Source organism: Mercenaria mercenaria, unplaced genomic scaffold, assembly GCF_021730395.1.
Source record: "Mercenaria mercenaria strain notata unplaced genomic scaffold, MADL_Memer_1 contig_4022, whole genome shotgun sequence".
Taxonomy (NCBI): domain Eukaryota; kingdom Metazoa; phylum Mollusca; class Bivalvia; order Venerida; family Veneridae; genus Mercenaria; species Mercenaria mercenaria.
In genome coordinates this window covers 1-12,482 of record NW_026462219.1, presented here as the reverse complement: position 1 = coordinate 12,482, position 12,482 = coordinate 1, and the positions used below count along the sequence as shown (strand labels likewise).

At 33.0% G+C, this 12,482-nt stretch overlaps 1 protein-coding gene across 1 annotated transcript; it reads left to right on the top strand.

The window, feature by feature from the left end:
* Positions 1-359: 359 nt before the first annotated feature.
* LOC128553592 (uncharacterized) lies at positions 360-10,984 on the top strand. The gene is made up of 4 exons (XM_053534770.1): positions 360-665; positions 8,271-8,708; positions 9,503-9,580; positions 10,931-10,984. Exons 2-4 carry the CDS (start codon positions 8,289-8,291, stop codon positions 10,982-10,984), a joined length of 552 nt encoding a protein of 183 aa, XP_053390745.1. The 5' UTR covers positions 360-665; positions 8,271-8,288.
* Positions 10,985-12,482: the final 1,498 nt, after the last annotated feature.

Here is a 12,482-nt window from a genome sequence, read left to right as displayed (position 1 = left end):
CGGTAAAAGTCAACAATCATCAAGACCTTTAACTTATCGGCCTCTTAAAGGACAAATAATTATCCACTTCATGTGGTGCTCAATTATTACGTTAAGTTTGAAACTTGCAGCTATTAGACTTAAGAGTCCGAACTTTGAAAATGTTGACAAATGGACGTACGGATAGAAAATGCCATAACATCATTCGTCCCGTTTTTAAATGGGCGTACAAAATTTCTGAAACGAAAATGTTAAAAAATAGAACCCGTTTTAAATTCTAGCTGTTGTAAAAGTGAAATGTTTATAATTTCTGTGTATGTTATAAAGAAATGAAAAGAAAATTAATAAACGCATTTCTCATAAATGTGTCAGGTCTGTATTCTATGAATAGTGACTAAGAGATGACGCTTTAATTCTAGGAAAGTGTAGAAGGAAGTTCAACTTACCCGGGTGACATATGACTCGTTTTGCGTGTGTATGACGGACATATAAATATGACGTTGGTAAAATAAGTTTTACTTATTACTGTGATTTGACTTTAGTTTATGATTGTATCAATAACTATGCTATGTACTATTTTTACTGCTTCACGTTAAAAGGTGTTCAAAAAGTAAGAGTAACTGTTGTTGAAATAATAATTATGTAGGAGATTATTTCAAAATTTGGAAGAGTTGCACTCACAATAGGTAAGTATTGATTTCATATGTTATGCTTTCGTGTAGATATCGACTTTTCAAAATTATATAAGATACTTTTTATTTCTTCTGCCAAGGTTTTTAATGATTTTTCCAAACTATGATATTTGCCTCTTAATTTTGTGTAATATTGTGCCTTTTACGAAAATGAAATTAGTTCGCAACTTTGCACGAACTCATTTAACTATGTTACCGAATAACTGATAAATAACAACTCAAAATTAAAATGATATGTAAGCTTTCTAAAATAACCGTAGTAGCCCGTAATGACCATCGACAATTTCCGTGCAATTTCATATTCTCGTCCATAATTTCAACATTCGTTTCCAGTACTAATCGGAGATTGCCACAGTCACATGATCACAGCAAACATGATCGAAGTTACCGAGTATCATTATACATCTTACCCTAAACTTTTTTGATTTTAAAACAATTGCCATATCGTTCTATTTCTTGCATAAGCCTTCTTTTATGCCTTACTTGAACAATTTTACATTTCTACAACTCTGGCCTATGCCTAAACCTAGCATTTATCGATATATAACAATGATTTATATTATAACTGTACCTATACATTACATTTTATCAGATAATTTTCTCTCATTTAACTAAACACACTTAGTATCTCTGATAAAAAGAAAATTTTGGACTACATTTGTATATGTATTTTAATCTCATGCATATAATTACGCTCAATAAACAGATAATTACCTTTAATAATCAGGGAAGTTGCAATATAACGCTTAAACGCATTGTCTGCTAAATTTAGCAGTACAAAAAGCTGATATAATTTGCTATTCGTTTTTCGTTTTCACTATTGCAGACATATTGATTATGTTGCTTGTTGTTTGTATAAATTTACAAGGAGGAGGCCAGTAACAGACAGAATTTTCTGAAGGACGTCCTACTTTAAAATTTTGAAACCTTCAAAGTGCAAAAACTGGCATATCTCAGTGATTTTATTTTATCGTATTTTAGGTCAGTGTCTTTAAATGTTTTAGTTGTCTTTTTCTCTAACTCAGCATCATACATAAATTTAATGTATGTCCCTCTCTGTGGTAGAGGGCGTTACAATTATATGATAAACGGACGAGGAAGTAACTTGTACGTGAATGTGTGAATGTGGTTGGAAATGATACGTACGTCTCTTTTCTTAAAATTTTGATTCATTTATCAATTAGAAAATGCAGGAGATTTATACTACCTTATAATTTTGTTTCAAATAGAAAAAAATAAAACTCGAAATAAATAAAAAAAAAATAGCTCGGATAGATTGAAACTGTTCATGGACGGGGGTGGAAATGCACACCCACAATAAAAATTTAGCAGAGCGGTCTCCTATTTCCTCAACATATTTTAGAAGGATAATTTTATAGCTTAAACATTTCATTTTTAAAATAATGATCTTATACAATTTGTTTTCAGATAATGAAATTTGATGCAGTTAACTGCACGTATTATTTGAAATAGATAGTGCTTACTTTAAGTTTGTATTTTAGCTCACTTAAGCACAATGTGCTCGGGGTGAGCTATTATGATCGCCCACGGTCCGTCGTCCGTTCTTCGACACTTTTCTTCGAAAGACATCTCCACTGAAGCTACTTGTCAGAATAGCACCACACTTGGTCAGTAGCATCCTAGCAAGGTCCTTTGTCAGGATTGTTCAAACATATCAGCTTTGCTCCTTTAAATGGCAGCTACAGCTATACATAGAAAAACCTATAAATGGCTTATTCTCATTAACTGCCTGGTGAATCTTCAAACTTCTTCAAACTTGGCCTGTAGCTTTATAATAAGGTTCTTTCTATTATTTTTAAATTAAAGCGCTTGGCAAATAGAGCTACAAATAGAAAATCATTTGAACGAATTCTTTTCATGAATGGATCTTAATCAAACTTGGATCTTAGCATCATTATAATGTCTCACCCTCTCCCTAATTTGTTCAAATTGGGGCGTTAGGACCCTTTAACTGGTCTTTATAGGTTGTTAAATAACTTCTTCGCATGAGCCGCTTGATGGATCATCATCAAACTTGATTTGTAGCTTTATGTTAAGGTCATCTCCCAAATAAGTTCAAATTTTCAGGGGTCACTAGACCTTAAAATAAAAATATCTTTTACTGGTTTCTCCTCATGAAATGCTTGATGAATCGTTCTCAAACTTGGTTTAAAGCATCATTATAAGGTCCGCTTCCAAATTTAATAAAAAGGGAGTGGGGGTGGTATGGTTTTAGAAATACCTTTAGCATTTGTGTGTAAATTGTACACATCAAATTTCACTCTTAACTCCCTCCATGTTTCAAAATTATATGACAGTAAAAATAGAAGTTTTACCCACCAAACTAATCTCTAAGACTCGAAATAGTAACAAAAGGCACAATATGAAAAACACGCAAATGTTCGTGTAAATAATTATAAAAACTTTCCTTAAGAAAAATATTCGCATGCACTCAATGACGTTTCAATAGACAGAGTATCAAGAGAAACACCACAAAGGGTCCAACGAAAACTGCCAGAAGAGTACTTGACTTTAGGAACTGTCTATCATAGTCTTTAACTTTTAGCACATTTCATGTACCATACACGTTTGTAAAATTATGAGATATTCGTTTGCCGTATGAAACTTGATAATTTTTTTTTGATTCCAAAACGAAACAACGAAACAAAAAAAACTCATAAAAATCAGTCAAAGCATGTTGATTGAAACTATTTAACTTTTAAATAATAGTTTGTTATATTCAGACGATACATGTACAACATTTTGAAACCTATCTTCATAGAAAGCTTAACAAAAAAACTTGGTAACTGATATCTAACTCTGACCATTTGCCAAACATAATGATTGTATTAAGAAACTAAAAAGAAGTTCATGATGGCCCTAAATCACTTACCAAAACGAAACTACACTTTACATCCTAGCTTTTATTTGTGCATGCTGAATACAGGGTTACGTTTCTCTTGTCATTTTAAGGGAGTGCATGCGTGAATCTCTACAGTTTGGTCGACCTTTAATTGCATATTACTCTGAATACATCTTATGATGATAACATTGAGCTGAAACAAGACCACAGACAAAATATAGGTAGATAATTCTATTTAACTTGATTTTCAGGGTAAGTAGGTTTTTGAAACTGCAAAGAAAAATACTTAAAACGGTCGTTGTTTTGTGTGTAAAGGTTGACATTTGTGACATATTCGTTTAGTGATAGCTTGCAGGAAAAGCTTTAAGAGTCACTTTTGCACTTTGTTAACTGTTTGTATCGTAGTTGTTATTTGAAATTATTTTCAGCAAGTTTCTGTAGGCTTTGTCACACAACTATTGCAAATATTAAACTATGTTTGAATCATTAGACTCTTTCTATTGGTCTATGATAGAGGGTGTAACAATTCTTTATACCAAAAGCAAACAATTCACTTATGGGTAAATAAATTCATTGATATATTCATCCATTTTCTATTTGTTTTAAGAGGGGATATAGGAATTCGTTAGGTACATTTCTTTGTAACCAAACGTTTTGGTTTGTGTTAGTGGTTTATTTAAACTTCCAATACTATATCATTTACTTTATATGCTTTTCAATTTCAATACTTGCACAGATGCAAACATGGGCACGTTCAATATCAGAATTTATACAGGATTTCGGACAAACTTAAATTCGGATAAGCGATTACACAGTGCGAAAAAAGTGAGAGACGTACTTTACTCGGCTGTAGTCCTTTTATTGAACTGCTTATTAAAGGATGTTAAGAATCAGATAGAATTATTTGTCGACTTAAAATAATTTTAGAACTATAAGTTTATAAAAAATGATTGGCTGTCCTTTTATGATTGTCATGTTGCAATATTGAAAGGACGAAGAATTCCAAGTTTAAATAGTTTTACCTTTTAAAATTAAAAAATGAAATGAGAAAAGTTAGAAAAAGATGTTTGATAATAATTGTAATTTTAAAGAACAAAATCTATAACAACAGATGCATACGGCTAGAATTACGAACCCTATATTCATTAAAGCACTCCATCACAACTGTAGACTGTAGTATACAAGCTTTTGGCAATAACCCAAAACGGTCATTGCCAGATAAACTAAAATGTTTGGGCTACCAGACAAAAATATTGGTAGCCCAATGGGATACCATGCAGATTTCTGAAACCATAAATATAAGTCATAGATCTGCTCGTATTTCCTCAAAATATTTGAATATTCCTTTAAGATGTACGTTTCTGCAGAATTCTAGAACGGGTAGGATATTTACTTTTCCTTGAAATCGAAAGAGGAAGTAAATTATTTTTATTGGTTAATGGTTAGGGATGAAATGAAAAACGACTTTCGCTTGTAAAAAAACAATATTGTTTCTTGTGAAAGTGATTTATTTTAAAAGGCGTTCAACCACATTTAAACAACATTTGATGACACTTTTGCTTTTGAAATCTGTAAGAGATTTATATATGGCAATGTACGTTAACTGATTTTTTTTAGAAAAAACAAACAAACAAACAAACAAAAAACAACATGTAATTATCCTTCTTCATTATTTTAAAAGGGGAGCAATTCTTTTATTTCAATATAATTTGAAGTTTTACATTTATATCTGAAATATATCGGGACATTGTGACAATCTGAACAAAAATACAAGTTTTGAAAAACTGGCTGTAGCTTCTGAATTCATTTATTTCCGAACTATCTCCGTTGCACAACCAACCAAAATAGGCAGATGGAAGTAATATTAATTTTCAAATTTGAATTTGTATTGAATTTCATGTTAATGCATAACTGTTAGAAATGTTATATTTATATCTTTCCTTAGGCACAGTATGTTTATCAAATTTATACCTATGATAAAATAGCTACATCTTGGTTGGACATTCATGATAGGAAAATCAAATTGAAAAGATACCCTAATGAAAATCTTACTTGTATTAAGCGCAAACTAAACACAAAATTAAAGTTATGAACTGACAGGTCCGTTACTTGACCAAAATTTGGTTAACCATTTTTAAGTATATTGACATAGGTAACATAGTTATCACTTTAAACCATTTCCGTGAAAGTATAAATCTCATTACATCCGGTAATTGTTTTGTCAGTGCACAATTCATACATGATGTTGTTAGTTCTATATTTCAGCTGAATTTCAAAGTTACTGTGAAGCTTACTTGGACCGTTCTCGTTGCAGATGGAATCTCACAACCAAAGTGCTCCGGAATGATTAAACGAAACAGTATCAAGTAGGCACCTTTCCCTGCAAACAACCGCTGACATTAAAGGAGTGTTTGCGCATTTAGTCTTCTTTGAGGCAAGTAGTTATGTCAAACTTAGATATAAAACTGCGCATACATATATTCTTTTTCGTTATTTATGACTTGTATGTTGCTTGTTTGCTTTAATTAAATTTAAATTTTAAATTACTTTACGTGCACGTGGAATATCACTCATTGTATTAAACAACTTGTAAACCACTGACATTAAGATTTACTGCACCCAGGGGCAACCGTGTCAGAGAGGTAAAGATTGTTCACTTCAAATCTTGTGCTTCCTACTGGTGACTTTTTCATGTAAGGAAATCCAACTGGCTTCCAGACAGTCAGTGCTTCTATCCAGGTGCCCGATCGTAATGCAGTTATGATTGAATGGGCTTCTAGAGCATTTCTGCACAACCAGTGTTTGTTGTTGTCGGGTTTAACGTAACACCTACACACTTATAGATCATATGGCGACTATCCAGTTGTTCCTTGTTTAGAAAGACACCAGGTGCCCCTCAGGGTGTTATTACGGGCGGTCAGCTTGGTTGAACCTCCCACTTTCCGTAAGCCAGCTAAATGACTGCCTCACTTGAAGAATTCTACACTCTAAGTGAGGTTCGAAATCACATCGGTGAGGGGCAAGTGGTTTGAAGGTCGTGACATTCACCACTCAGATCCTAAGGCCACCTTCTCCACCATCAGAAGCTTGAGTGCCACTATATGACATATAATCATGTCTGTGTGACTTTTCACCCAAACAAATTTTTGGTTTACTGCACTCAACAAATAAGTGTCTTTATTTGTTTTAAGATAATCATTGGAAAACTTATCATTTTGCCTGATAACCATCCATTGTATTGATATCTAAAAGTTATCATCCAACCTAAATATTGTATGTACTCGATACATCAGTATATTATCACCATTTTTATAAAGTAAAAGTCATTATTAGGTAAGCTTTAGTATGAATGTCCTTTCTACTTAAAATGAACTTTGTACACATGACGCGTTTTTGTAGTGCTGGATAAGTATTTTTTGTAGAGGTGTAGGCCCAAAACTATGCTCTAAGGAAAATGGTGCACGTACATTTTGCCTTTCATCTGTGCCATTTAGTAAAATTACTAATGCAATCTTCATAACTAAATCTGTTTACAAGTCACACAAAATGAAAGCCCAACCAATTAGAAAGGGAATGCGCTTCGGATCCGAACTCGGATACGCCTGTACTAATTGCAATTGTGTCCTCAATGTTTCGTATAGCGTTGCAGGGCAGTCAGGCTTTCATGCTGAAGCAGATAACTACATTTTGCCTTAAAACTATACATATATTTGGCATTATTCATCTTGGCGTAGTTACACTTAGCAATAAATGCAGACATAACATCTATGACACATGTTCAGTAGGAACACTCACGTTAAATGGATTCAGTCAGCTAAAAACAAATCCCTGAAAAATGCATGTGAAGATAATGAATATATAAACTCAAATTACCTACACAAAGTAAAATAATAGAAAAAACTGACAAGTACTCAACGATGAAGGTTATATTCTAAATTGCACACATTTTGTTGCATTTAACACTAAATTCAGCTTCCCGTTCATTCTGTTCACCAGACGAAACAGCTGTGACGTTAGCAAAGGAACGTTCTCTCTGATACCTGAGATACGCGGATGTCGTCAGAACGTTTGCGTTTTAATATCGTACCTTTGGTTCCTTTTCTTTTGCTGTTCATAAAAATTGAACGTCATCACTTTCAATGGAAATTAATAGGGCGAATGTAAATACATTACATTACATACATTACATATGTATGTTAACGTGTATGACACGAACACCTTGCGAATACCAACAAGTGGTAAATATATCTTACCCCTTGTTATCATTGCAAGTGTATTTATGTAACGGATGTACCTGCAGATAATCTTTTAACTTAGGAGCACGATATAGGTTTTGTGCAAGTTTAACCAATTGTATTTTCGAAGCAATCAACCTCTGTTTTCCTCCATTTATTTGTTTTGTCTTTGTTGTGTATTATTAATCTAAAATGTACATAACCGTTCATACATTCTTATTTACCCGTTGCGTTTAACCTTTCTTTATCTGCACCACTTTATCTGTTGCAGACTAATAATACCAGAATGAAGTAAAGGTATCAAAGGTTTCCGGTTGGTAAATGGTTAAAAGTTAAAGTAATTTTTAGATTACCGATGATATATTTCGGTATACATAAACATTTTAGATAATGGAAAGTATATCTAGCGTTTTCTGCCACTTTACGTCAACTAGTGTATCTCTATTGGTAAAAAATATGCTTAAATCTTAGTATCTTCTGATCTTTAATTTGTAATTGCAGCTGCACGCATAGTCAAAAATGGCGGTTGAGACTGATGGGCGGCATTATACGTACAGGATCCTGTCACTTATAATTGATGTAGGAGGTCATATGTATCGTACAGTTTTTACCGCTGAAGCTGAGAATACAAGCGGCACAGTACAGGCGTTTTTGACATATAACAAAAGTTCAATTAAGGAATTTGTACCCGGCAGCAGCTCAGAAAAACCAAAGATTATCAGCGATAAACAATTCAGTGTGATGTTCCCGAATAATTCAGCAGCTTCATCGGCTGATGGCTTTGACGTAACGCTTCTAGCATTCCTACTGAGGAACATTTGTCCATCATTTTGTAGGGGAGATTTACAAAAAACATGGAGTGAGAAACTCGACACATTACAATCTAATGACTTCACCGATGTAGCTGAGTTTGTTCGTATAAGGGAATACAGAAATAAGGTATTTTTAAATACAAAAATGATTATTATATTGCAAAATATCTCTGGAGGCTCATGAAGAACTTACTGTTTAGTTGTCCACATGGCAAACGTTTGAAATATTGTCATTTAATGTTCGGTTAGTATCTTGTTTTATAGTGATGTCATTAATTAGAATGCCGGTTACACTATCAAGTGAAATGACGGGAATTTGGTTTGAATTTTTAAAATTATGTTTGAAGCCTTTGAAATGGTGAGATGGCCTTGAGTCCATCCAATGCGGAACTCTTTAACAGGCCAAAACAACAATTATTGTCACATGGCGTGCAACAATTATACAATTATCCGATCACTTATAGATACAACAGACAAGTTAATCCGCTTTTTGTAGTACACTTTAATATGATATAGAAAAATGCAAATTAAATCGAGAAAGTTGACATGCTTACTTGATATCTTACACTGAAACTTTTAAACATGTTTCTGTCTTCTTAACACATCTATGCAGGCTACTGATGTGTGTAATGTCGAGCATAAACATGACGAAACTCAAATGGTACATTTTATATCAGTTGCAAACTTTCAAGTTATTTGGTTTTCATTTGACAACCAAAATATAACAACAGTGACCGATACCAGCGTCTGTACAAGTCAATAAAGCATTACAGCCCTAGAGTAAATCAACCATTTTTAATAATGCACGTAGTGGTTAAATATTACACGCGCAATAAAAATATGTTTATCGATTCGCATACCTTATAAGAACTAAGTATCTGCAATCGAACTCAATTGTTTTTAATTCATATTCTATTACAGGTCATGCACGAAGTTTCGAATACCAGTACTGCTTTCACTGAAAATACATTTAATGACTTATGGAATGACATAACAGATGTAAGTTTTATGATTATATGTATTTTCTGTTACATATGCATTTAATACTGATTAGCCCCATGTGGTTCTGGGACGATATGTGTATTAAAAGAATTTGAACCACTGCCTTACCCTTGCATTATCGTAAGAGGCGTCTAAACAGGGTCTTAACACTTGGTTTCGCTGTACCTTTGTGATTCCAGCAGGTATGCAAATTTTGATTCCATAACTCATGTTTTTATTTCGATGTAAATGAGGTATGAAACCAAACCGTAGTCCTGTCTGGCGCCATATAATATATACTGTGTTGATGCGCCGTAAAACCCAAATAAATAAATAAATAAATAAATAAATAAATAAATACTTGATTCGTCAACTCTGTAGCAGAGTTTTTAAAATTCTTTCTTTCCAAGAAACATATTCATGAAGATTAAAAGCCACACTATAGAAATACAGGGTAATAGGTCCATTTTGAAACGTCAAGATTTTAAGATTAATATGATACGCTATATTCAAAGGTCGAGAAAAGTGCACACATTTTGTAGATATTGCGCGTTTTTTAGCAGGTGATATTCTTCCACAAAAGAACGAATACATATTTCTCGATGCAAAACTAATTATCATTTTATTACATACGTATCTTCTCTTTTAATTATAGTAACAGTTAAATTAAAATCAGAATATCACTTTCATTCAGCTGTTTAAAGAACACACATTAAAATATGGTGTCACAAATGACGTCCCAAACACGTTATGAAATTCAGACAGGAATATGGAAAAATATTGACATTTAAAATTCCATTGTAACTAGCGGAGAAAATTTGAGCATGTACTAAGTCCTGAAACAATATTCGTTTTATACTAAACATAGACACAAGAATCATTGCATCATCCGATTGTGTATATTGCTCTTATATAATAATTCTATATATATCGTTATGTTTCTTTCAACTCCAAACAAACTACAATTTACAGAGACAGAGTATATATTTTCAGCATATATATTCTTGGAGTTATCCTAGCATTAGTAAATTCATAGTTCAGAATAATCATATTGATATTACGATCACTAGTTTTATGCCTGCGAGCAATATATGTTGATAATAATATTGTAACTGTATCATTTATCCTATACATACTTATCAGAATGTGTGTAAGTGTCAGGATACGACTTATATGACCTATGTTAGTATCTTGAGCAATGAAATGGGTCCGATCGCCAAGGTGACTTTGTTTCAGACAAGCTAATAAATAATGTAGTATGTCCTAACGTAGAGCTGGTGAGAACATATATCTTGTATATACCTCACCTAAATGATTCATGTAGCAGTGATTCGTATATGATTTCAGTTATAAGCTGGATAATTTCAGGAATCAGGCAAATCACCTAATGTTTCAAACAAACAACCTTCAACCTTTGTTTAGTGCTATTTATAGAATTTGTTTCCGACTGGTCCAAATTCGAACATGTCGTTTTACAACGAGTACTTGCTCTAACTAATAGCTGGTTTCCTTTTACTATCGTATGTAACAAAATGTGGCACAAGACCACAATACGGAAGTGGTTACGCTTAAAATAGTTCCTCTGTTTGATGGTAAGTATTGGTGAATTTTTGAGTGAAAGACCTGCAATAAATGGCATGATTTAATAGAGGAGATATGAAATAGTAGGTACATGTACAATTTGACAGAATGAGAATGTCAGAATATGCATAACATGACTTTTTGATAGGGTCTGTTTTGGCTGATTGGAGCAATAGTGATGACTGAATTATATACAAGCATGTTAGAGTATAATAAATATCTATAAAAAGATCCCTTGGAAGCACAAAATGCAATCAAGCAAAATAATAGGGGACTTGGTTTGTTCGTGAGATGTAATGAAATGCTCAATAACTTTCATTTAACTATCATTTAAGTCATTTATTTTCTAAGGTACTAGACAGACTTCACCGTACATACAACGTTCCAGACCTGAATAATCTTATTGATAAAATAAGAGATGACCCTCTGGACTATAAACGAGAGGAGGAACTCCAAAACGAGATAAAACAATTAAAGACTGAACTTCAAGGTTGGATTGATATGGACGGAATGATGACATCTATTCTTCAGGGGATTAACGAAATAAAAGATAAACTTGATGGTAATTCAGTTAACTTACCTAATAAAGAAAAAACATACAGCTGCATATCAGTCGACATGTTAAATACTTATGTCTACACGCAGCCGCGGTAATTTATTTTTAATACTACATTAGCTAATTTTTAGACTAGTAAAACATTCAGGAAAATGGCGTAGGAGCGTTTTCATAATTGATCTTGTTGGGCAAGTGTCCGCCTTTAGACGATAAGGGTACGGGTTATTTTAAACGCCAAGTCCTGCATTCAAGTGAGATTTTAGAGAAGGAAAACATAATATACCCAAGCTTTGCGAGTGTTTTTTTTTTACGTTTGACGTCAAAATGATACCCTAAGGTAGTAACATTTTTCATAAATTCTACAATAAGCTATAAGTGTGGTTATATACAGAATTATTTTGTTTGTTTTTGAGATACGTTTGCCACAAAACTGATCATGCCATTTCAAGTACATGTATTTGTGATCTCAATAATAAGAAATAAAAATAGATATCTAAATAACTGTTTAAAACAGGATGGGTCAGGAAGGGCAATGTAGCATGCCCTACTGCACTTTGGCCACTTTGCTAATACATATATGCAGGGTACATATGCTTGCATCGTATACTAATGTCTAGAGCTGGGGTATGTTTTGCTCAATGTTCAATAATGTTCATATCTAGTTCAGGGTCATACTGACACCAACATTATACAGACACATTATGCATGCACAATGTTATCGATTATTCTTGTAAACTTTTTAAATTTCATTTCAGATATGCCATTTAGACAAGGTAAGGGATT